This window comes from Vombatus ursinus, unplaced genomic scaffold (genome assembly GCF_900497805.2).
Source record: "Vombatus ursinus unplaced genomic scaffold, bare-nosed wombat genome assembly UNPS02014941.1, whole genome shotgun sequence".
Lineage (NCBI taxonomy): Eukaryota > Metazoa > Chordata > Mammalia > Diprotodontia > Vombatidae > Vombatus > Vombatus ursinus.
The window spans coordinates 2,119,106-2,145,901 of NW_020954719.1; the positions used below are offsets into that span (position 1 = coordinate 2,119,106).

Below are 26,796 nucleotides of genomic sequence, written 5' to 3' on the forward strand. Positions count from 1 at the left end.
TCTATCTATCTATCTATCTATCTATCTATCTATCTATCTATCTATCTATCTATCTATACATACATGTAATTTTTTTCCCTCTCACTGCCCTAATACTGACAGAGGACTCATGAGTTACAAATATCATCTTTCCATGCAGGAATGTAAACAGTTCAACCTTAGTAAATCTCTTATGATTTCTCTTTCCTGTTTACCTCTTCCATGTTTCCCTCGAGTCTTGTATTTGAAGGTCAAATTTTCTATTCAGCTCTGGTCTTTTCCACAGGAATGCTTGAAAGTCCCCTATTTCATTGAATGACTATTTTTTACCCTGAAGGATTATACTCAGTTTTGCTGGGTAGGTGATTCTAGGTTGTGGTCCTAATTCCTTTGCCCTCCGAAATATCATATTCCATGCCCTCCGGACCCTTAATGTAGAAGCTGCTAAATCTTGTGTTATCCTGATTGTGTTTCCACAGTACTTGAATTGTTTCCTTCTGGCTGCTTGCAATATCTTCTCCTTGACCTGGAAATTCTGGAATTTGGCTACAACATTCCTGGGAGTTTTCCTTTAGGGATCTCTTTCAGGAGCTGATCAGTGGATTCTTTCAATTTCTATTTTGCCCTCTGGTTCTAAAATATCAGGGCAGTTTTCCTTGATAATTTCTTGAAAGATGATGTCTAGGCTCTTTTTTTGATCGCGGCTTTCAGATAGTCCAATAATTTTTTTTTTTTTTTGGGTAAGGCAGTTGGGGTTAAGTGACTTGTCCAAGGTCACACACCTAGTACGTGTCAGGTGTTTGGTCTGAGGCCGGATTTGAGCTCAGGTCCTCCTGACTTCAGGGCCAGTGCTCTATCCACTGTGCCACCTAGCTGCCCCAGGAAATCAATAATTTTTAAGTTTTCTCTCCTGGATCTGTTTTCCAGGTCAGTTGTTTTTCCAATGAGATATTTCACATTTTCTTCTATTTTTTTCATTCCTTTGGATTAGTGTTACAGTGCCTTGATTTCTCAAATTGTCACTACCTTCCAATTTGTCCATTCTAATTTTTAAGGAAGTATTTTCTTCAGTAAGCTTTCGGACTTCCTTTTCCATTTGGCCAGTTTTGCTTTTTAGAGCATTCTTCTCCTCGTTGGCTTTTTGGACCTCTTTTGCCATTTGGGTTAGGCTATTTTTTAAGGTGTTATTTTCTTCAGTATTTTTTTGGGTCTCCTTTAGCATCACTCTCAGTTTTTCCTCTACTTCTCTTACTTGCTTCTCAAAATCCTTTTTGAGCTCTTCCATGGCCTGGGACCAATTCATATTTTTCTTGGAGGCTTTGGATGTAGGAGCTTTGACTGTGTTGTCTTCTTCTAGTTGTATGTTTTGATCTTCTTTGTCACCAAAGTAAGATAATATAGTCTGACTCTTTTTGCACTGCTTGCTCATGATCTTGGCCAATTACTTGAGTTATAAACTCTTTGTTAAGGTAGGGGTCTGTTTCCAGTGTGGAGAATGTACTGTCTCAAGCTTCAGGGGTTTTGTGCAGCTATTTTCAGAGATACTTCTAGGGACCTGTAAATTTTCAGTTCTTCCAAGGTGCTATGATCAAGGGTGAGGTGTTTACTCCTTTCCTGACCTGTGCTCTGGTCTATGAGCACTCTTTTCTGTCTTGGAACTGTGAGGAGGGTTTCCTCTCCAAAGCCACTGCAAGCTCCACCATGCCAGTGCTCCTCCTCACCCCTGGACTGCCACCCAGAACTGTGACCCAGATCCAAGCACGGGCAATGCAAGAGAATCCTGCACCAGCAAAGATATCCCTACAATTCCCCTCTGATCAGCCACTCGATTCCCCCTCAGTCTGTGGGTTGGAAGCTCAGGAAGCAACCGCCACTTGGGGCTGTGCTTGGGGACTGGAGCTGAGACCACCGCGCTTTTCTCTCTCACTGTAGACACAGACTTTTCCCACTGACCTTCTAAGTTGTCTTTGGCGTTCATGGGTTGAGAAGTCTGGAAACCACCACAGCTGCCCTCAATTCAGTTCTCTGGGGCCTGCTCCAGGGTTGCTGCGGCCTGTGCACCCAGGCGGAACTGCGCTGCTCTCCCGATATACCTTTCTGATCAACCATCCAGGCTGTCTTGGGCTGGAAATTTGTTTCACTCTGTCTTTTTGTGGGTTTTGCTGCTTTAGAATTTGTTTAGAGCTGTTTTTTATTGGTATTTGGAAGGGTTTGGGGGAGAGCTCAAGCAAGTCACTGCTTTTACTCTGCCATCTTGGCTCCACCTGTCAAGGCACAAATTTCTAAAAGCCTATAGAATATCTCTAATCAAATGCTACTACCAACTCTTTCAAACTCAGCATGTCTAAAAGTGAACTTTTTATTAATTTGATAATTTTTGTTTTAGCATATTTGAGGAACTTAAACATAAAAGTCATAATGCATACTTCATAAAAACCTTTAAGTAAAATGAGTTTTTATACTTAATAGTACTATATATGCAACTTTACATCCTTGTAACTTATCTTTCCCCAAAACTATATCCTCCTTCTGATTTTCTTACCTTTTTTAGACTTTTGAGGTAAGGTTCTTTTGAGTTAATTAGGCTGAAAAAATTTTGAGGAGGCATTATCATCATGAATGCTGCCCAAAATGATGTCAAGAAGATAAGATGTAAAGTAAAGCTGTGAGTTTACTGTGAATCTGCCCTTGAAACTCTTTATTTTTTTCTTTCCAGAAATGATAGTCCTTTTTTTTTTCAGGAAGAAAGGAAACAGAGACAGATAAACACCCTTCTTCCCTCCTTCCCCCTAAATTAGAGCATTTGGAGTTCCACTGAGTTCCCAACAGGCCCAAGCTTTCCTTTATCCCTTCCCTTAAAGTCATAAGATTTTAACAATTACCTGTGTTCTTCCCTACGATTCATACCCACTCTGAGAGGGGAGCAGGGGTGAGAAATGTAAGGAAAGAGAGACCCCTCCTTAATATACTAGAGATCCCTTTCCCTAGGAACGGGTGAAGGCCTGGCTGATTGGTATAGGGAGGGGGAGGAAATGGAGGTATGTTATTTTTCTTTAGGTAGGTGGAGGGCTGAAAACAATTTCCATTTAACCTGACATATTTATTATTTATAGTGTATGTGAGAGTGAAATAAGGTTTGGGTGAAGGCAGTTCTTGAGATGGGGAAAGAGAGAGAGAGAAACATACATTATCGCAGCTCTCTTCTTGATCATAGTCTTTCTCTACCCATCCATTTTCTAAAACACAAACTGGAAAGAGTAAAGGAACGGGAAGTGTTGGGAGTCAGAGAAAGAAGGAATGTTAGAAGGATTCCAGTCCACAGCTCTCTCCAAAAGAAATCGAGAGAGCAAGGAAAGGGTATTCCACAGAGAAAAGGGATCTGAACATGTGTGGACTTTGAAGCTACCAGCCATGTCTGCCAAGGCATGGCAGCCCTGCAACATATCTCCCATTGGGGTGGGAAGTTATGCCAATCTCCTCCAGGACACTTCAAGATGACTCATCTTCCTCCTGTAGTAGATCTGCTTTTTCCGTGGCTTTTGGCACATTTTTCTTAGAGGTATGCTGGACATCACTACCCATCAGAAATTCATCCAAGATGAAGAAGGCCTTCTCAAAATTGAAGATGATGTTGAGTTCACATACACCACCAAAATATTTGTTTAGGAGCTCCACATATTGGTGGGTCAGTTCCAGTGTGATGAGCTCATTATCTTGGCCCTCAATGGTACAGCAGAAGTAGAGGCTGGCATATCTCTTATATACAACTTTTAGGTCTCTCCAGTCCAGGATGCTGCATATCTTAGGCTTTCTGGCCAGGATGACCTGCGTAAGCTCTCAAATCATCTTTTTTCCTCTCCTTTTATGAAATTGCCAGGTACCATTTCTCAGCCACAGCTTCCCCTGCCGGCTGAACAGCAGCATGAACCGTTTCATCCTGCAGCCTCTGGCACAGTGCATCGCCCTTGAAACTCTTGATGTTAGAAATGAAACTGGTAACCAGGTCCCAATAAAATATTATCCAAAATCAACTTCTTTTGATTCTAAATGCTATGATCTCTAAACCTCCAGAATCTTTTGTAGTCCTAATATTCTGTGACTTTGTGACTGACATTCAGCTTTTGAGGCTAGGTGATTAGGTCAACTGTGGTGCTTTTCACAAAAATTTGAAAATTGTGAATGTCTGAGGACAAAGGAAGAATGATAACAATGAAAAACAAGTGCCAGTGTTCAAATCCTGCTTCTGAATACTTTACTGTTTATATGACCTTGGGCAAAACACTTCATCTCTCTGACCTTTAGTTCTCTTATTTGTGAACTGAAATGGTTTAACGTGATGGCTCCTGAAGCGTTCCAGTTCTGTGTATCATGTCCTATGACCCTGTGAGTCCTGTTACTGTAATGTAATTTGCTTAAAGTGAATCTACATAAATCAGATTCCCAGAATGGAGATGGAGGTGAAGCAGAGCTGATATTCAGCTTTGGGTCTTTTCTATGTGTTTAAATATGTTTTGGAACTTTAGAAAGATAGTAAGTATTTTGTTGACGGAACAAAATATCTATAAAGGATTGACCATATAGAGTTCTGCCGTCCTTTCTGCCTACAATGTAGAAAACATACATTCACAGAGAATGGTTATTTGGAAACCCTTATAAATCATTCTTAGACTTATAGCAATACATGATAACCCAATTTGACTGTTACTGAACAGTAATCAGGATACTAATTTAAGGTAAAAATCTTATAGGGAGTGTCTTATAAGGAATGGTTTTGTAAAGCAAAGTGATTTAAAAATACACACATATACACACATACCTTTCTCAAAAATTGTATTAGAATTTAGAAAGTATCCTCAATCTAGTCCAGATGGGAGTAAACAGTGGAGGAGCTAATTTTTATAGTAATATTTGGCAGCTGTTTACTTCGAGTCAGGACGACCTGAACTTAACTCTCACTTCAGTTCCTTCGTCTCTAAAATGGAGATAATAACACTACCTCGTGAGGTAGTATGAGGCTCAAATAAGAGGTGTATGTGTGTGTGCATGTGCGCTTTGAAAATCTTAAATCATTGTATAAATGTCGGCTACTTAAAAGAACACATTTTTTCAGGTGAGAGAGGGGTGTGGTAGCTATTACCCTTAAGCTAGCTGACATGAGTACCTGCCTTTCTAGTTGAGAGTAAGAAGTAGAGCACAACCAAGACAGATTGAGTGAAACCTGAAGATTTTTTTTATCTCTCTACCACTTCGTAGCAAAAAATTCTTTGACAGGCTAGAGAAATGAAAAACAATCTATGCATAAAATGTGTCTGAAACCTTGTTGGTTGGAGTTTTGGATATCCAACTCTGGTTTTTGTCTTCAGTGGGCAAAAACATAGTTGCTGGGGGATGCCGGTGAGCTTTCAGTTTGGAGCCTGTTCTTTCAGGCCTACAGGAGTGTCTGAGTTCAGGCTTTAGTCACAATAACTAGAATGAAGGTCCTTGAAGTTCAAAGGAGCCCTTAGATGAAGCTTTGTTATATTTTTTTTAATACAGGAGAGTCTTACTTCGTTGCATCAGCTGTGAGATTCCTGTCACTTTTTTGCACTTTGAAGACATCCAAACCACATTTCCTTCCTAATTTCGAGAAATGCATGATAAGTAGATTTCTCTTCCATTCACAAATATAATCTCTAGTTTGCAATGCTGTAAATTTCCTCAGAGGGAGATCTCTTCCCACTTATTTCCCTTTTTGCATTCCCAGTCTTGCCAGAATTAGGAACATAAAGATGAGATTATAGTTTTTTAAAAGCTTTGAAACTTTGTGTAGAAAAGTTTCCACCATTTTCCTGACTAATATTAAAACTTATCTCCCACTAAAATTTTAATTAAAGGGTGAGAGTTGGTCTTTGTTTATTGGTAAGGCAAGTTTAGCATCAGAATTAATAGTAATTACAGACACTGGGGAGAGCTAATTTAAATATGAAGTTCAACAATTAACTTAAGTGCATGCAATATTTCAAAATCAAAAGATCATCCCTGGAATAACTGAACAAGTTGTGGTATATGAGTGTAATGGAATACTATTGTTTCATAAGAAATGATGAGCAGGCGGATTTCAGAAAAACCTGGAAAGACTTACATGAACTGATGCTGAGTGAAGTGAGCAGAACCAGGAGAACATTGTACTCAGTAAGAGCAACAGTGCAATGACCAACTTTGACAGACTTAGTTCCTCTCAGCAATGCAGTAATCTAGGACAGTTCCAAAACACTCATGATGAAAAATGCTATCCACAGCCAGAGAAAGAACTATGGAGTCTGAATACGATTTTCTTTTTTTTTTTTTTCTTGTGGTTATTCCCTTTGGTTCTGATGCTTCACAACATAATTAATGTGGAAATATGTTTAATATGATTGTGTATGTATATATATATAGAGAGAGAGCCTATATTAAATTGCATGCCATCTGAGGGAGGGGGAAAATTTTGAACTCAAAATCTTATAAAAATGAATGTTGAAAACTAAAAACAAACAAACAAACAAACAAACAAATAAATAAATAAATAAAGGGGCAGGAGGTAATCATCCCTGGGATCAAGAATGTTATTTTTTGGCCTCTACGAGTCCATACATTTTTTTTTTTTTAAAACAGAGTTTAACCAGACCAGAATTCCCTTATTGGGAATGGATTCAGCCAGGATTAATTTAGCTTCCCAGTCTGTAGGCTCTTGCCACAAACTGGAATTACCATAACCAGACCAGAGTTAACAGAACCTGAGGGGTCTTGTAATGATCACTGACTACTTAGGGCAGAATTTAGACTTGTGTTAGATATATAGGGACCCTACTGACCACTCAAGATTTATGTCAGACTAGACCAACATCACCAAGGATTTAGACAGGGAGAGTAGCCAAAGCAACATAATAATTACAAATGAAAGAGAATTCTCTTATTTGCCTGTAGGAAATGCAGTGAGAGTACAAGGTTTAGAAGAATGAGTCCTACCCCAAGTATTTAACCAGAAAAATGAAGAAAGAAGAGGCCTTCCTGTTAAGACACGAACTCTCTCAGCCCAGCCCTTGCTTTTGATTCCTGAACCACCGTGCTATGCTCCTCAGGGCACTGGGTTGACTGCCAAATTGGTCACTCCAGAGTTCAATAGTTTCTGTCTAATAAATTATTCAGGTGCTGTAAATAGACACAGATAATACAGACAAGTATTCAGAACACTACTTTGTTTTCTAAATAGGATTGTACCTTTACTAGTCAGTCTGTTTTTTCTGCCTATAAATCTCCCTAGGTAAAATCTACCTTTTGCAAGCTGGAGGGTTACTGGGTTGGAAAACTCGATCTTGATACAACCTATTCTGTCTCATTTGGGGTCACCAATAATTAAGATGAAATTATCTGAGGGTACTACTGTCAGTCACTGAATCAGTGATGCAGAGATAGTTGCTGCAGTTTTATTACGCTTAGAGCAATCTTCACTGATCGTACAATCATTGAGCCTAGAGCGACAGTTTCAGTAGAAATTCAGAATGTGAATACATGAAATGGTACGTGAAATTTTACCAAAAGCTGAAGGAGAAGGTAAAGGATTACACATGAGGAAACAAACAACAGAAGGAGAAAATAAGGTTCTATCTGTATCAGGAAGGTCAGGGAAGTACCTGCTCAAAACTGAAGCTATAGGTTGTATCCCGTGCTTGATTTTTGCAAACTTCAGCAAGTTGTGTGACTTTCTAGCTTCTGGCTACAGTGTCTTAAAGTTCAACACTGGGGAAGTGTTTTTCTTAGCATAGAAGCTTGAGCCAGAAAGTCTCTTATCATAGTGTTCTTAGATGTTTTTCTTCATAATATTGTTATATAAATTGTTCTCTTGATTCTTTTCACATCCTTCTTCTTTAGTTCATGCAAGTCTTACAGGTTCCTATGAAACCATCCCTTTCATCATTTCTAACTGTAGTAATATATCATTATATTCATATGACATAATTTGTTCAGTCATACAACTATTGATGGACATCCCATTTATTTCCAGTTCTGTGCTACAACAAAAAGAAGTGCTATGTTAGTACTTTTGTACTTATACGTACAGGTCCCTTTCCTCTTTGATCTCTTTGTGGTATATAATTATTACTGATATTGCAGGGCAAGGGTTATGTACAGTTTAGTGATTTTGGGGGACATAATTCTAAATTTCTTTAAAAAATATTTTTAATTTAATTTTTAATTTTTATTTTGAACTTCAAGGCCACATGAAAAGCATTTCCATATACATTGATATATAGGAGACTTAGGTAAAGGAGAAAAGTGATTACATAAAACTTGATTTTTCTTTTTTAGTATATGATATGTTCAAAATGTAACTTTCAAAGCTGTCTTGCTTGTCATTCCTTCTATCATTTCTTTTTTTGGGGGGGGGGAATAGAACTATATACCTAGTTTATCTTACCTTTTCACCTTTACTTACCTCCCCACTCCACAAGAAAAAGGAAAAACAAAACCCTTGTAACAGGTGCATAGGCAAGCAAAATAAATTCCCACATTAGTAGTATTATATGAGGATTAGTTTAAGGAACTGAGAATATTTAAGAAGGATATGATGACTTTATATCTTTAATTTAAAAAGCTGTCATGTGGAAGAAGGCTTAGACTTATTCTGCCTTGCCTAAGGAGTAGAAGCAAGAATTTGTGAGTGGAAGTTGGAGAGAGGCAGATTTAGGTATATTATAAGGAAAAAATGTGCTATACATAAAAGGTGAGCAAAAATGGAATGATAATTCATCACAAACCATCCACACCTTCTGATCCTTTGTGACTCTTGTCTATGATTTCCTCTAAAGCTTTCATAAGGAATCCATTCAACATGCTGGGAGCCTTTCCTTAGGTCTCTTGACCCAAACCCATGGAGCATGCAGATGTTACACTGATTTTCTTTCACTTTTTCTTCATGATTAGTCCCTAGGAACAGATCAAATAATGTATATAATGCAGAAAGCACATTGAAGCACAAAAATGTAAGATAGTCTTAGAACATGCAAGAATTAGGGGTCTCCAACTTGTTTTTTTTCTTATTTTTCAACTAACAAGTATTAAAAAAATTAATATATCCCTATAATTAATATTTTTTCTCCATTAAGCGTATATCTTTTTAGAAAATTCCTCTATTCATATCTATGTAGCTTGGAAATATAACTTCTTACATTTGGCATGTCCAGAAATGTATGTTTCTTTCTAAATTAAAGTTTATCTCCTCTCTCAGGAGTTGAGTGAGATGAGGTGAATAGCTTGTTTCATTTTCACATTTTAGATTTGTGGCTTATTATTGCATTGATCAGAGATCTAAAGTCTTTTACATTTTTTTTCTTGAATGTTAGCATTTTACAAGTTTTTCTACTATTTCTACTCACTTGACTCTATATTAGTTCATAGTGATCTCAGTTTCCTCCAAAATTTTGTATTTCATCATTTATTATAGCGTAGGAATATTCTATTACGTTCATATACCACAGTTTGTTCAGCCATTCCTCAGTAGGATACCCCCTTAGTTTCTAACTTTTGTCTACCACACAAAAAAAAGCTGCATAAATATTTTTGTACATAGAGATCCTTTTGCTTTTTAAAAATTTCTTTGGGGGACAGACCTAGTAGCAGTAGATCTGGATCAAAAAGAATGCACAGTTTGGTAACTTTCTGGACATAGTTGCAAATTGCTTTCCAAAATGGCTTGACCAGTTAGTTCCCAGCTTCACCATCAGTGTACTATCTTGGCTGTTTTTCCATAGACCCTCTAACATTTATCATTTTCCGCTTTTGTCATCTTTGCTAGTCAGATCGGTGTGAGATGAAATGTCAGATTTGCTTTAATTTTCAATTCTCAAGTTTTTAGTGATTTAGATCATTTTTATATGATTGTTGATAGTTTGGATTTCTTCTTTTGAAAACTGCCTGTTCATATTCTTTAACCATTTTTCTATTAGTGAATGGTAAACTTGTTCCTTATCTGTGTTGAAAATGTTTGAAATGAAAAGTTTCTTTATCAGACAAACTTGCTGCAGAGATACTTCTCCCCTCCTCCCACTTACCCCCAGTTACCTGTTTCCCCTCTAATTTTAGCTGCTTTGATTTTGTTTATGGAAAAAAATTTCAATTTTATATAATTAAGATTGTTCATTTTATCTAAGTGATCCTCTCTATCACTTGTTTAATCATGAATTCTTCCCCTATCCATAGTTGTGAAAGGTAATTTTTTCCTTGTTCCTCTGATTTTTATGATATGACTTTATATCTTGGTCATGTATCCATTTGGTCTTTACATTGGTGTACGATAGGAGTTTTGTCTAAACCTGATTTCTGCCAAACTGCTATCTAGTTTCCTAGCAGTTTTCTTCACATAGTGAGTTCTTCTCCCACAGCTTAAGGTCTTAGGGTTTATCAAACATTATGCTACTGAGTTTGTTTGCTTCTGTATGTTGTATACTTGAAATGTTTATTGTCTCTGTTTTTTCAGTCAGTACCAAATCTCTCTGCATCTCTCTCGTGGTCCCGATACCTGCTGGCACAGAAGCTTTAACTTGTGTTATTTAGGCCTGGAGAGATTCATCTGTCCTTTGGCAGGCTGGTGACCTTTAAATACTGCAGCCTTTCTACATGTGCACCAGACTTATTACAGACCTTTTATTGGCTTATTTGTTAGTTTTATTTGTTTTTTATTGGCCCATAGCTCAGAACTCTGAAATTCAAATGATCCACCAGTTTCACCTTCTCCAAGTAGTGCTTATAGGAACAGGACACTACCACATCTAGTTACCAAATGATGTTAATTATCACAGCTTTGTAGTGGAGTTTGAAATCTGCTATTGACAGACCCCTCCCTCCCTTTCTTCCCCTTTTTTTCTGTATTACTCTTGAAATTCTTGACCTTTTCTTCTTTATAGGAATTTCTTTATTATTTTTTCTAGGTTTGTAAAATATTCTTTTGGAGGTTTGATCCAACACCGAATGAATAAGTTAATTTAGGTAGTATTGTCATTTTTATTATATCGGCTTCATCTACTCATGAGCAATTAATGTGTTAGATCTGTCATTATTTCTGCAAAAAGTGTCTTATAGTTGGATTCATACATTCCTTGTATGATTCTTGGGGGTTATACTCAAATATTTTGTAGTTTCTGTATTCTGAAAACAACTTCTCTTTCTGGCTCTTCTTGCTGAGTTTTGTTGGTTGCATATAGAATTACTATATGCAAAAGGATTACTATAAAAGGTAAGCAAGGAATTATATTTAATCGCCACAGATAACAAATTAATACCAATATATAATATGTATGCACCTAATAACATAGCATCTAAATATATTCATATATATCTAAATAGTGTAGCATCTATATCTAAAGAAAATCAAATTGGAGAGAGAAATAGATTATAATATAATAATAGTAGAGACATTAACATACCTTTTACAGATGTAGACATAGCTAACTAAAGGATTAACAAGAAAGAAATTGAGGGAATAACTGTAGGCAAGGAAACAACAAAATTATTGCTTTTTGTGTGGGTTGTGATGATACATTTAGAGAACCTTAGAGTCAACTGAGGGCAGGTAGATGATGCAGTGGATAGAGCGCTGAGCCTGGAGTCAGGCATACTCATCTTCCTGAGTTCAAATCTGGCCTCAGATACTTAATAGCTGTATGATTTTGGGCAAGTCCCTTAACCCTGTTTGCCTCAGTTTCCTCATCTGTAAAATTAACTAGAGAAGGGAATGGCAAACCACTCCAGGATCTTTGCCAAGAAAACCCCAAAAGGGGTCACAAAGAGTGAGACACGACTAAAAATGATTAAGCAACATTCAGCTGAAAAATTAACTGTAACGGTTATAGTATGTAAATCCACAAATTTTTTGTTGACATTTCTGATAAATGTTTCAAAATATGACAAAGATAAAATTATATTTGTTTTTATTTTTTATTGTGTTATATTTTATTTGGGGAGAAGGATTATGTGAGTGTGTCTGTATCTGTGATTTCAGAGAATTCCAAATGAGGAAACACCCTCTACTAAGGCAAGTGTCCTAAAATTTAGACTCTTACAGAGCTTCTCAGGGTACTGAGAAATTAAATGACTTGCTGAGGCTCACGTATACAGTATATGTCAAAGACTGATCTTCCTAATTCAGTTTTGTTTTGTTAACTATGCCATTCTGTATTTAATTTATCTAAAAAGAAATCTAAACTGGAATTTGAAAATGTCATTTATATAGCTACATATGGGTTGACCTTTTACTAACATATATGAATGGTTTTTATGCTATGTATATAATGTTTAATAAGAGCTCAGTGACTTTTGTTTTACTAAGTCAACGTGTTAAGCAATTACTATGTGTCAGACTGTGGTGAAGTGCAATCTTTTGATTGTTTGAGATAATCAGACAAACTCCTGGGCCTTTGAACAAATATAATGGCCAGTTAAGAGATGGTCCATTCCAGTGGTGAGTTTGAGAATTGAGAATTTCAGATTCAGAATTGGAGATAAGTTCTTAAGAGGAAATCTCTCTTGCAGGGAGGAAAGGATTTCTCTCCCTTTTTTCCTATCCTCTGTCTTTTCCCCAGCTTCCACCATTGGTAGATAACATTGGTCTTGTTATCAGGAGTGGACCAGTTGGACTCAGAGAGACATTCATCTGGGAGTAAAGCCATACACTAAAAACAAATGGATATGGAAAGAAAATCACCCAAAGAGGGAGGGGGCTTCAAGGAGCATGATCCCTTCTACCATGTAACAGGGAAAAATATCATCTATGAACTCAAGAAAGGACATTCAGGTTATGAAGTGTGAGAAGTTAAGAGTCTATGCACTTTATTCAATACATATTCAGTGCATGCAACTTACTGTGCTTTAAATCTGAGCCCACTATTTTGGCAGACTTCTGTGTATTCCGAGTGTACCCTTGACTTCTGGGGGTCTGGAAGAAATGTTTTGTATCAGCTATTTGTCGTATACTGCCTTACATTCAAAGATCTATAGGAAATTGTACTTGAGAAGCTAGTACATGATGGAAACATGAGCGTTATTACTATGTGGCACAGTAACTGGGGGTGGAGGGGAGTGTTTTCTCTCTCTCTCTCTCTTTCTGTCTTTTTCTCTCTCTGTCACATGCAGACAAAGGTTCTACGACACAGAACCAGAGTCACTCATTCTGGGAGAGAGACATACAATAGTAGTAGCAAAAATTTTGCTGAGAGTACATGGATTCTGAGCAGGGAGATTTTTATACACTAAAAATGGGCTTCATTGAGATCAGGTAATAGATACTAGATGTGGGAGGTGACATTCCTAATCAGTACCAGATGAAATAGGGAAATTTTTCAAGTAACTTATCAATACTAGCCTTGGTTGGAGGGAAGGGGAGTTTCCTACTTAGAACCAGAACTTGATTGAAGGTTTGAGTTGGTAATTGGAGACCCCAGGAATGAGTGCTGCCTTGCAGCTGCCACAGTCCACTCATCCAGTTTGAAGCTTCTGCAGTTAACTCATCCAGTCAGAGGCTGTGATCAACAAGCTTGGGGATAAATAGGGATAAAATGAGTCTGGAGAATGTAAAAGTACAGTCTGATTGTCATAGTTAATAAATTTATAGTCATCAGGATGATATTATACTCCATAATAGAGTCCTATCATTTAGTTTTTATTTTTAAATTTTTTATTCACTTTAAACTTAAATACAAAATGAAGGGAAAAAAAAGAACATTTCCATGTACAGAACAGAATATAAAGAGAGGATTCAACATAAAACCATTAATTTATATTTCAGACTGTTATTTTTTAAAAACTATGTAATAAATACTACATATTGTTTTCAAAGCTAGCAAGTTTTTCTGTCCTTCGAAGTTTTCTTTTGTTCTCTACCGTATACTTTTTATTTTTTTATCTATCCCTACCCCACCCTAGAGAAAGCTACAATTAAATACGAATGTTTATATGTACATATACATATACATACATATACATACACACATATACGTATTTGTAACACCATATTATACATATTTCTATTTGTCAGTTCTTTCTCTGGAGGTAGAGAGTATGTTCTTTCCACAATCATATACCACAACTTGTTTAGCCATTCTGCAATTGAAGGGCATCTGTCATTTTAGCCAATCTGATAGGTGTAAGGTAATATCACAAAGTGGTTTTAATTTGCATTTTTCCAATCAATAATGATTTAAAGCATTTTTTCATATGATTATATATAGAGTTTTTTTTTTCTTTTTGATGAGGCAATCAGAGTTAAGTGACTTGCCCAAGGTCACACAGCTAGTAAGTGTCAAGTGTCTGAGGTTGTATTTGAACTCAGGTCCTCCTGACTCCAGTGCTCTATCCACTGTGCCACCTAGCTGCCCCTGACCGTATATAGTTTGGATATCTTATTGAAAACCTTCCTGTTTGTATCCTTTGACCACTTATCAATTAGGGGATGACTCATATTTTTTTTAAATTTGACAAAGTTCTTTATACGTTTGAGAAATGAAACCTTATCTGAGAGATTGTCTGTGAAATATTTTCCCCAGTTTTTTGCTTTCCTCCTAATCTTTGCCACATTGATTTTATTTGTACAAGAACTTTTTAATTTAATGTAATCAGAATTTTACATTTTATACCTCACAATGCTCTCTATTTCTTGTTACTTTATAAATTGTTCTCCTATCCATGAGTCTGATAGTAATATGTCCTACATTCTTCCAATTTTCTTGTGATATCTCCCTTTATATCTCGATCATGTATCCATTCTTACCTTAGCTTGGTACCTGGTTTAAGATATTAGTTTATGGCCAGTTTCTACCAGACTGCTTTCCAGCTTTCCCAACAATTTTTACCAAATAATGAATTCTTATCCCCCAAATTTAAATCTTTACGTTTGTCAAACAAGGTTACTATAATCCTTTACTACTGTATATTATATGTCTACTCTGTTCCACTAATCTACCTTTCTGTTTCTTAGCCAGTACCAGATAGTTTTGATATTTGCTGTCATATACTATAGTTTGAGGTCTTGTACCTCCTTCCTTTATATTTTTTTCATTAGTTTCTTTGAAATTCTTGACCTTTTGTTCTTCCAAATGAATTTTATTATTTTTTCCAACTCAATGAAATAATTTTTTGTGATTTAATTGGGATGGCATTGAATAAATAGATTAGGTAATAATGTCATTTTTATTATGTTGGTTTTGCCTACCCATGAACAATTGATATTTCTATTATTTAAATCTGACTTTGTATAAAGAGTGTTTTATAATTATGTTCATGTAGTTCCTGGGTCTGTTTTGGCAAGTATACTGTCAGGTTTTTATCCGGTCTATAGTTATTTTAAATGGTCTAAAACAATATTGAATAATATTGGTGACACATAGTATAGTTTCCTTGTGTTGTAATGAAATCTGTTTTAGTGTTAACTTTGTCTGAAATCATGATTGCTGTCCCTGCTTTTTTTTATGTCAGCTGAAGCATAATAAATTCTACTCCAGCCCTTTATTTTAACTCTGTGCGTATCTCTCATTTTTTAATGTTTCTTGTAAGCAACATATTATTGGATTCAGATTTTTAATCTATTCTGCTATCCATCTCCATTTTATGGGAAAATTCATCCCATTCACATTCAGAGTTATGATTACTAGTTGTATATTTCCCTCCATCCTATTTTTCCTCCTATCCTTCTTGCTTTGTATACCCTATCCTCCTCACATGTCTAATTTACTTCTAACCACTACCTTGCTCTCCTGTTCTTTAATCTCCCTACCTATTTAAAAGTCCATCCAATAAGATAGGGAGGGAAACAAGGATGTACATTATCACCACTGTGTTCAGTATGGTACTAGAACCGTTAGCATTAGCAATAAGAGAAGAAAAAAAGTTGAAAGTGTTAGAATAGGCAGAGAAGAAACAAAGCTATCACTCTTTGCAGATGATATGATGATATACTTAGAGAATCCTGGAGAATCAAGTAAAAATCTACTTGAAATAATAAACAACTTTAGCAAAGTTGCAGGCTATAAAATAAACCCACATAAATTATTATCATTTCTATATATTACAAAGCCCACAGTAAAAGATAGAAAGAGAAATTCCATTTAAACTTACTGTAGACATTATAAAATATTTAGGAGTCTACCTACTGAAACAAACCCAGAAACTATATGAACACAATTAGAAAACACTTTCCACACAAATAAAGTCAGATCTAAATAACTGGAAAAATATCAGTTGCACATAGGTAGGCTGAGCTAATATAATAAAAATGACAATTCTACCTAAGCTAATTTACATATTCAGTGCCATACCAATCAAACTACCAAAAAATTATTTTATAGAGCTAGAAAAAATAATAACAAGACTCATTTGGAATAATAAAAGGTCCAGAATATCAAGGGAACTAATGAAAAGAAATGTAGGCCTACCTGTTCCAGGTCTTAAATTGTATTGTAAAGCAGCAGTCATCAAAACTCCTTGGTACTGGCTAAGACATAGAGTGATGGATTAGTGGAATAGGTTAGGTATCCAAGACTATTTGATAAACCCAAAGATCTCAGTTTCTGGGATACCAACTCACTATTTGACAAAAACTGCTGGGAAAACTGGAAAAATGTATGGCAGAAAATAGGCATAGACCAAAATCTCACACCATATACCAAAATAAAGTCAAAATGGGTTCATGATTTAGATATAAAGGCTGATACTATAAGCAAACTGGGAGAGCAAGGAATAGTTCATCTGTCATATTTATGGACAACAGAAGAATTCTCTCCTCAATCTGTTCTTCAGATCAGTCGTTTTTGTCATGAGATATTTCACATTGTTTTTGTCATGAGATATTTCACATTATCTTCTATTTTTCATTCTTTTGATTTTATTTTATTTATTGGTGTTTTATATCATCATTAGCTTCCCCTTGAGTAGGCATTGTTTCCTTCTTTGTTCTTGAATTCCTGGTACTTTGATCAGTGCCTGGCACATAGTAGATACTTAATAAATTTTTATTAATTGTTAACTAAATAATAAAGGAAGCTTTCAGTATTCAGTTAATTAGCTGTTCTATTTTATTCTGGTTTTTCTCTTTAAACATTTTTTATTTTCCTGTTCTTAAAGATAGTATTCCCAAACTGTGTAGTCTAGTGTCTGAATCTAGTGTCTAAACCCAGGGGCTTAAGTTCTGCTTTTGACTTGTTTGTTGTTTGTTTTTATTCTCAAAGAAGACCATTGACATCAGAAAGGTGATGTCTTGACTTGGAAGTGAATAGAATTTAAGTGAGGCAGAGCTGTGCAAAGTCGTCATTCCCGCTCTCTCCTTCAGAGTCATAATGGTGCAGTGGCAAGACGTAGATGAGGATGACTGGCAATGGCCCTCAGCTTTTGACACATACTGGATGTGTGGCCTGGGCAAGTCACTTAATCTCTCTGTGCTCTAATCAACTCTCACTTTCAGTTGCAGAAGAATTGCTGATCTGCATTGGTTAAGGAAAGTTCCCTTACCTGGAGTTTGCTATAACAATAGAATCACATGTCCAATTCAATCCCATCCCTATAGATAGTATTATTTTAATTTTGTAAGCCTTTAGACTTTGATAGTTTTATATCAATTTAATAAAAAATTTAAAATGTGTATTTTGTGTCTTTGTATGACTATTTTGTCAGGGCTAAATTTTTCATGTTTAGAATGGCAAATAACTCAGATTTGCTGTATGCTATTTAGCATTGCTTAGTACTATATTACCACCACGAGACTGCTTTCTGTGTTTAGATTAAATGCAGAACAGGGGTGTGATTGGATTTATATAGATGAGTCATATTTTAACAAATTCCAGCAAGAGTATCTAAATATCTTTCTATTGCACTAGAAATTTTATTGTATCAAATACAGGTATGCTTTTAAGAGAATCTGCTGTGCCAAAATACAAACATATAAATTATTTGTGAGTTGAGTATTAATATTATTAAAGGATTTGGTACAAGTTTCCTTTAAATAGTGATCTCCTTTAGTGCATCAAAGATATAATGCAGTTTACAATACTTTGAACTGCATGCAACTTGTTATCTATTATATAATGTGGGGCATTTTTTTGTAAGTGAAGCATTTCTTAAAATTTTTTGTCATTTTTTGTCATTCATGAATTTATTTCCTAATAGCATTTTAAATGACTTTGTTTTCTAAATCATTGCTAATGCCATCATTTTGTTTATTTTTAGGCATCATGACCGAAAGATGTGTATAATAGGATTGAGCATCTTATTGGAGTTACAAAACCGACCTCCTGCAGTAGATGCTGTGGCTGGACAAATTGTTCCTTCAATACTTTTCCTTTTCTTGGGCCTCAAACAAGTCTGTACCACTAGACAACTTACTGACCAAAGAGATCATTCTAAAGAGGAAAAGGCAGATGCAGAAGATAATGGTAAAGTCATTTGTTTTTCGGTCTGGACTTTTGGATTCAGTTATGTAGGGAACTACTGGTGACGAAACTACCTCTACCAATGTATGTTGACTACTTTTATCAATGACTTAGAGTGTTAGACTATTGTGCAGGGCACTGAGAAGTTAAGCAACTTGTCCAGGGTCACAGAGCCAGTATGGGTCAGAAGTCAGATTTGAACCCAGTTCTTCCTAAGTTCAAGGCTGGCTCTCTAGTTATCATTCCATATTTCCTCTAATTCACCCTGTTACTACAATTAAATTTCAACTGAGCATAAATTTTCTTCCAATCTTAATTTTAATCCACAAGTTTATCTTAAAAATAGAGTAAATTTCCCATAATCTCATGAACCTTTGTTATCCGTCAAATGGCTTTCTCTCCATTAATTGTATCTCACAGAATCTTATCATATTTATTTTTATAGCTAGTTCATTAATATAGTTATTGGATGTTGTTAAATTATCAGAAATTTTTATCATAAAGAAACAAAACAATGCCTTTTTTTTTTCAATAACAGAAAATCAACATATTTTAGAACTTTGCTAATTGGATTGCTTTAATGTATTATAATCCTTAGAGATGACAGCTTCCACTAAAAAAGCAACTCCTTGTTTTGAAAACAAAAGCATCAACATGGCAGTTAGTAGAAATGCCTGGTTTTTTAAAAATGAACATTAGCTAGTTCATCTTCACAGAAGATAAATGGGACTCATTAAAATTATTATCTTAGTACATTTTGAATCATCATATTACAATGATTTAGAATAAGTACTTGGGAGAAGATAGTAAGTTTAAAAAAAGAGAGATTAATTAGTACCATGAACCTATAGAATCAGATCATTATACCTATAGAAGATAAAGAACAAGTCTGATTACATAATCAGTTTTTAAGGGTTCATTTTTAGTAAAACATTTGAAGGCACACATTAATCCTGAAATTGAATAATTCCTTTTCTAAGCTAAGGGTGTTTGACTTTCCCATAGAACTTAATCCTAAAATTTCAGAGTTGAAAGAAATTTTAGAGACCAATTCAACCTCTTTATTATATATTTTAGGGATCTCACGCTCATTGTCATATAGTGACACATTTCTCCAAAATGAGTTGACCTTCCATTCTTATTATGCCCTCTTTTGTGGGAGATAAGAAGAACTATCCGTATTGGATACCACCTTCAGTTGGGTAGAAGATAGAGAAAGAATGGCAGTATTGTACTCAGTGGGGATGAGGATGCCTTTTTTGTCACACAGATAAAGCATCGATTTCTGGAGCTTCCTCTTTGGAGTAAGAACAAGGAGGAGCCCTGCTTCATTTTCTTTCCTGATTGTGAATGATCAGTGTGATTCCAGAACACAGACCATGACTTTTTTACTGTTTTAAATCCCAAGAATTAGTGTGCTCATAGTTTAACCTATACTGAATTCAAGTGACATCAGCTTATGAGAGCACAGATAACTGCAACTGTATAACTACTTCACCTCTCAAAAACACCACATCTCTATTTCATCTGGTTTGTTCATACTGAACTTAACCCTCTTCCTAAATTCCTTATATCTTTTGAGGGCACATCATTCTTCCAGCTTCCTTTTCCTTCACCTTTCATGTCCATTCATTGCCAGGTTTTGCTGATTCTTTTTCCCCAACGTCTCTCATTTGTCCCTATCTTTCCAGTCACGTGGCCACCATTCTGGGTCAGGTCCTTATCTTATACCTAGACCTGTATGCTGTTTAAGACACTCTTAGCCTAAAGACTTCCCCTCTCTTTAATTCATTTTCCACATAGGTACCAGAGTACTAGTCCTCAAACACAGGTCTAACCATGTTACTCAAAGAGCTCCTGTAGCTTACTATTACTTCTAGCATCAAAAATAGACTTTTCCATTTGGTGTAAAACCTTCACAGTATGGTTGCAACCTATCTTTCATGTTTGATTTTGTCTCCCCTTCATACACTCTACATTCCAGTCAAATCTACTTGCTATTCTTCATGTAGACAGTTCTTGCTTTATGTAAATTCACAATATGTAAATTTGACTTTATATAAAGAATTCTGAAAGAAAACCATATTCCAAAAAACCACATATGTTAACTTTACTGTATAGTACTGTGCTTTTTCTCTTAACTTCTGCCCTTCATCTCAATACTCTGTGGTTTCCTATTCCCTCCTCTCCACCAAAAAGAAACCTTTTTAAAAAAAAAAAATCCCTCCAAGTGAAAGCAGAAGAGTAGATGAGTGGGAGAGACTGCATCTGGATCTGGGTTTGCCTTGAGACTTCTAGTGTAGAAGACCTTTGCCCTCTTCACCCATCATGTGTATTTGGTCTCCAGCCCTACTCCTCTATCTCTTGGCTCCAGGTGGCTGGCCTCATTCCAGCATATTCCTCTTTCTGCTCTTTTTTCTCTGTCCTTGGCCCCCCAAATGTGTTTGGTCTGTGTCCTGGCTCCCTCCCTCTGCAGGTGCTCAGTTTCCTTCCTACTTCCCCACCCCACCTTCCCCATCAAATTCACATTTTGTAAAAATCACTTTTCGTAGAGTTCTGAGCAATGGTCCATTTGTGGAAAGTGAGAAGTGTCTGAACCAGTTTCATTTACTGTCTCTGTACCTTGGCACAGGCTGTCCCTCATGCCTGCAAAGCTCTCCCTCTTTAGGACCGTTGTTTTAGAATTCCTAGCTCCTTCAAAGGTCAAGTCAAGTACCACTCCCTAAAGGAGACTTTTTTTGGATTATCTTCCATATGCAAAAAAAGTCTTTGTATCTATGTGTGTGTGTATATATATGTATATATATATATATATATATATATGTATGTATGTATGTTTCCCCTCAAAAGTCTTATTCCCTCTGATAGAATGCAAGCTCCTTGAGGACAAGAAGTATTCCATTTTTGTTGTTGTTTCCCAGTACCTACCACAATGACTGACAGAGTAGGTGCTTAATAAATGCTTATTAAATGATTAATTTTCCCAGGCTTGCTTATTTAATGATTTTGTAGTCATGTAGTTTCACTTTAAAGTATATTTTGAGTTTAGTAATATTGCAAGCCATTATAAGCTAGAGAATGCTATTTTTAGTACAGTATACCGTTCTCTGAATCTGATTTTTTTAGCCTCTTTACAATTAATTCTTTGTCTACAGCCACTGTTAACTTGTACCTTTTAAGCTTCTTTTTCTTAATTTTATATTCTTATATAATAGGAATTATAGTTGAAGGTATTGATTATAAACTCTTTGGTATCTGTGTCATATTTTTAACTATTTGGCTCAAGCTTATTTTGTTTGATTTCTTCACACCAAAAATTACCCTTAAGTTTATTAAATATCATGGGTACTTCCCTGTGGTATTTTTAGAGCTAGGTTCAAAATTGGTGCTTTGAAGCTTGGGTTATCTCCAGGTTTTTTCTCATTGTGGGGCTTTTTTTTCAATAGTCCATGTTGTTCATTTACTGCATATATGTATTTTATATACCTTATGGAAGGTTGAGACTGAAGTGCTGCTTTCCTATTAGTTACAGTACTGGTCTAACTGCTATGAACAGACTGGTACTGAAAACAGAAACCAATCCATGGTAACATGCAATTCAGCTTTTAACTTTTCAACCCACGCAAAGGTAACTACTTTATTTTTTCTTTGCATTTTTGTATTTTTACCATTCTAGTAGTAGTAGTGACCTCCTAATTTGAATATTTTCAGGCAGTTCATGAACAACTTAGCTAGTAGTTAAATAGCATGCAGTTAAAAATGGTGGTTATTATTACTTAATTCTTTAAAGTACACAACACAAGCATTTCATGTTTCTTTCAAGACAAATGAAGTTCATTAAAGAATCTCTTGTTAAAAAGAAATCCTGCAGTAATCAGTATGAGGAAGCAGTAGGGAGTTAAAAGTAGAAACATCAAACTAGATAGATCACTGATTTAGGAATTGTTGGAAACAATTTGGGGGAGGAGGGAAAAGTTATTTTTAAAATTAGCTAAGAGATTAATTATATAATTTCTTGTGTACAGTTTTAACAAGCTATGTGATGTTCTCATTCCCATTCCTTGAAAAATTGTTTTTATTATTTTTATTATAAGCCCTCATGGAACAGTGGCTCCCTGGGTTTGATTTATTGAAATTGCTATTTGGTTCAAATGAGATAATACATAAAGTGCTTTGCAGACTTTAAAGTACTACATAAATGTTAATTATTATTGTTGTTATTACGATCATCATTATTCAAATTGTTCAATGTGTTATGCATTTATTTTGGGCGAACTTTGTTTTAAATACTAAATGGGTTTACAGAGGAAATTCCAAGTGATGAGGAAGACACAAATGAAACTAGTCAAGCAATGCATGAGAATAATGAAGGACGAGATGAAGATGAGGAAGAAGATGATGATGATTGGGATGAAGATGTTTTAGAAGAAACTGCCCTTGAAGGATTCAGCACTCCACTTGATGTTGAAGATAGTGTGGATGAATATCAATTTTTCACACAGGCTCTATTAAGTATGTCCTTGTATTTTGAATCACTAGCAAAATAATATATATTCATTTTAAGTTGATTGTCTTAAAGATGTTTAAAGATAGTTTACCATTAAATGGTAAACATTGTATAGAGCATTTATACTAACACCGCAGTTTTCAAGGAGCATTTGATTCTTTTACAACTTAAAGCTTTTCAAAACTTCATTTCTATAGTAAAATGTCATATTGGATTTTTAAAGGTGTATAGTAAAAATGTTGCCCTTTTTTAATTACTGAGGATTGAAATTTGTATCTGTATTCACATAGTCTTGACTCAGTTGGCATTATGATTTTTCTAAAACTCTGGCCTTACTATATCACCCCTTACTCAGTATTTTCCAGTAGCTCACTATTGTCTCCAAGATCAAATATGAAATGCTCTATTTGGCATTTAAAGACCTTCACAAACTGGCCTTCTCTTGCCTTTCCAGTCTTTTTATGCTTTTCTCGTTTCTATATACTCTAAATTCCAATGATACTGGTTGCTTGCTCCTCAAATATGACACTCCATCTCCCAGACTTTTCTATGGCCATTCCTTATACCTAGAATGTTCTCCCTCATGGAGCTCTACCTCTTCAATTTTCTGGCCTCCATCCAAACTCAGTTTGAATCCCACCTGATACAAGAGGCCTTTCTTGGTCCTCCTCATTGCTAGTACCCTTCCTCTAAGATTACCTTCCATATACACTGTATATATCCTCTATGTGCATAGTTATTTACATATTGTTTCCTCCATTAGAATGTGGGCTCCTTCAGGCTAGGGACTATATTTTAATTTTCTTTGTATTCTCAGCACTTAGCACAGTACCTGGCCCATAATAAGCACTCAATAAATGCTTGTTGATGGATTAATCAAGTAGTAAACTTTGGAATAAGAAATGTTAGAGGAAGAGCAGTGTGAATTAGGTGTGAAATCCAAAGGAGAAGGAAAAGTTGAAAATTATCCCAGTTATTTGAGAGAAGGTGATTGAGAAAGTAATGGTATGGACAAAAATAGAGAATTCATTGGCTGCAATTTATATTGGGAAGGTGATGAATTTGAATATAGGTAAATTGAGTTTGAGGTAATGTAAAAACAGAAAAAGTATTGGAGACAATGAGACTAGAGGTTTGGGGTGGAAATTTAGATTTACAAATTATTTTATGTAGAGATTATGGTTGAAGCTTTGAGTATGAGATTTTGGGGGGGGGCAGTTGGGGTTAAGTGACTTGCCCAGGGTCACACAGCTAGTAAGTGTCAAGTGTTTGGTCTGAGGCCGGATTTGAACTCAGGTCCTCCTGACTTCAGGGCCGGTGCTCTATCCACTGCGCCATCTAGTAGCTGCCCCTGAGTATGAGATCTTTGAGGGTGAGAGTAGAAAAGAACAGAAGACTAAGTACTAAACCTTAGAGGAACATTGCCATTTAAGAGGGAAGAAGCAGAGCCAGCAAAGAGGGACATAGGATTAGGGGAGGAAAAGTAAGTTAGCAAAGTCTTATCCTATATCCCCTTCTGTTACTTAGGTATGGATTAGACACGTATAAAGTACTTACTGGTTTATTTTTTTCCTGAATGCCACCAACATGATCATAATTTTCTTGTAGTGCTATAGTCATGAGAGAGTATTTGTCTGTTCCATAACTTAACACTTTGTTTTGGGGGCTGCTTCCCCTTCCCCACCCCACCATCTTGTAGATGTGCAGCAACGGGATGCTGCCTGGTATCATTTGTTGACAGCACCACTGAGTGAAGAACAGAAGAAAGCATTACAGGAAATTTACACATTGGCAGAACACAGGAGAAATGCCGCAGGTAGGTTGTTTAATCATTTTTAGGTGTGTATGAGATTGGTGGTGGACTGATTGATTCTGATTTGGAAAAAAATTTGCATTCTGTTTTGTGAATAAAACTGATAGAATCTGAGCTAGATGTTCTGGAGGTTAACTCTGGGTAACAAGTTATTTCTGGTAGTATATGTGTGTTGATAGAGTACTTTTATTACTCCAAGTGCAGGATCTTGTCATGCAAGAATATGGTCTAGTTCTTAGGGCTTAATTTTTGTTGTTGTTTTCCTGACAAGTAGATGTTTCAGCTGGAGAAATTAAATATATAGGGAGATTGTCAGAGTATAGTTCTAAAATGCTAGTAATAGGTAATACTATTTTACTGAACTGTTTTATAGCGAAAAAGCTCAATAGTCAAGCGACAAGCATGCTCGTTCAACATTTGGAACATAAAGGAAAATAGGAACTTTGGCTTTAGAGTTAGGAAACTAATTTTTTTTAGTCTGAAAAAAAGAACCTCTTTTACTAAATTATTCAGTGAGACTAGAAGCCTATTAATCTTATAAAGTTTTTTGGAAAGTGTTATATTCATTCAAATAAACATTTATTGGATATATAGTATGTGTAAGGTGTTATATGTGGTAGTAGTGATGAATTTGAAAGTGTAATACACAATCCTTGCTTTTATAACAACTTAGAATCTAGTAGACATTAATGATAGTTGTGCTTTATCGACCGTATGAGGAAAGTGCTTTGTAAATTATTGATCCCTAAAATATGTAAGCAGTACTTTATTGTTAGTATTATTTTTCACCACAATAGAAACAGTAAATCTAATGTAACAGCTTTGAAACTTGCTTTTACTTTTCTTATCATTTAGTAAATATTTTTTACAAGGTTCAGCAGCATATAGGTAATTTTTTGGCATAAGACTTTTTTTTTTTTTTAAAGAGGTCAAATTCACCAGAACATTTGAAGTCCTCATAAGTTCCATATAACTGGAAAAAAATAAAATATTCAAAAAATATTTTTAAAAAGAGGAGGGGATATTTGGATGTTATTTTCAATTTTTACAACTTTGTTTTTTACTTTCTTTTTTTTGTCAACTCTAGAGACAAAGAAGATTGAACAAGGAGCCTTCACCTTCGATAATAAAGGTGTCCTCTCAGCATTTAACTTTGGGACTGTTCCTAACAACAATTGAAGAAAGAAATGCAAGGACTGAATTTTATCATTAGATTTTATTTCACAGTGGTTATTGACTTTTGAGGGTTAAGGGGAGGCAATGAGGGGAGTTTTCCTTTTTAAGTGTCCTGCTCTACCAGTTTCCTTAAGCAGCACTTTTATCTCCTTACCCTGCTCCTAGTATTTTAAACAGCCACAGTAATGTATGAAATTTTATCAAAGAAAATTGTTGGACTTAGAAAACCCAACTATATACTCCAAAGGATGATTGACTAAGGTGGGTTTGAATCGAATTGCACTTCTCAGGTTTTTGCCATGCAGAATTGGTTGATTTATATCTGGATAACAGTGCCTTCTGTTGTACATGGATTGCCTGCAAAAAAAAAAAATGGAGTGCATTGAAGTTTTTTAAGCATATATCGTAAGATTTGGTTATGTGTTTTCCTGTTCTGCATTTCACTACATGAATTTATTGTTTGGTGTTTAGTTGTAATTCACTCTGGTTTCAAAAACATAGTTGCTGCCCTACTCAGAGATGTCTCTGGGAAATTTCTTCAGGACTTGTAAAATATGCATGGCACTGATAAAAGTTTCATTTGTGAAAAAGTTTATAATGTTTCTTTTTGAAGAATGTTTCAGTTTCCTCTACACTCTCCTCTCCCCTCAACCCTTTTCTGCTTCAAAAGGTTAAGATTTTTCTTTCAGGGACAGTCAATCTGAGAATTATCCTGGTAGCTTCAGGACCCAACATTTTACTGGCAGAAAGTAATAACACTGCTGCTGATAGTAGCAGGTGTTGTGAACAGTAAAGGAGGTGTGTATATTTAGTCATGTGGCTTTAATTATATTAATTGGTTACTATATTTAAAGCATATTGAAATCCAGGAAGAAATGTATGCTATTTGGGCA

At 35.6% G+C, this 26,796-nt stretch overlaps 1 protein-coding gene and 1 pseudogene across 3 annotated transcripts in view; one reads left to right on the forward strand and one right to left on the reverse strand.

Moving 5' to 3' along the window:
* The window catches only part of IPO8 (importin 8), a 144,293-nt gene extending 117,797 nt beyond the window's left edge, over positions 1-26,496 (forward strand). For all 3 annotated transcript variants that reach the window (XM_027844354.1, XM_027844355.1, XM_027844356.1), the window contains 4 exons: positions 18,205-18,410; positions 22,713-22,919; positions 24,614-24,730; positions 25,815-26,496. In XM_027844354.1, coding sequence (XP_027700155.1) covers positions 18,205-18,410; positions 22,713-22,919; positions 24,614-24,730; positions 25,815-25,906 — 622 coding nt within the window. In that variant the 3' untranslated portion in view covers positions 25,907-26,496. The remainder of the gene's footprint in view (positions 1-18,204; positions 18,411-22,712; positions 22,920-24,613; positions 24,731-25,814) is intronic.
* LOC114029736 lies at positions 3,006-3,915 on the reverse strand (annotated as a pseudogene).
* Positions 26,497-26,796: the final 300 nt, after the last annotated feature.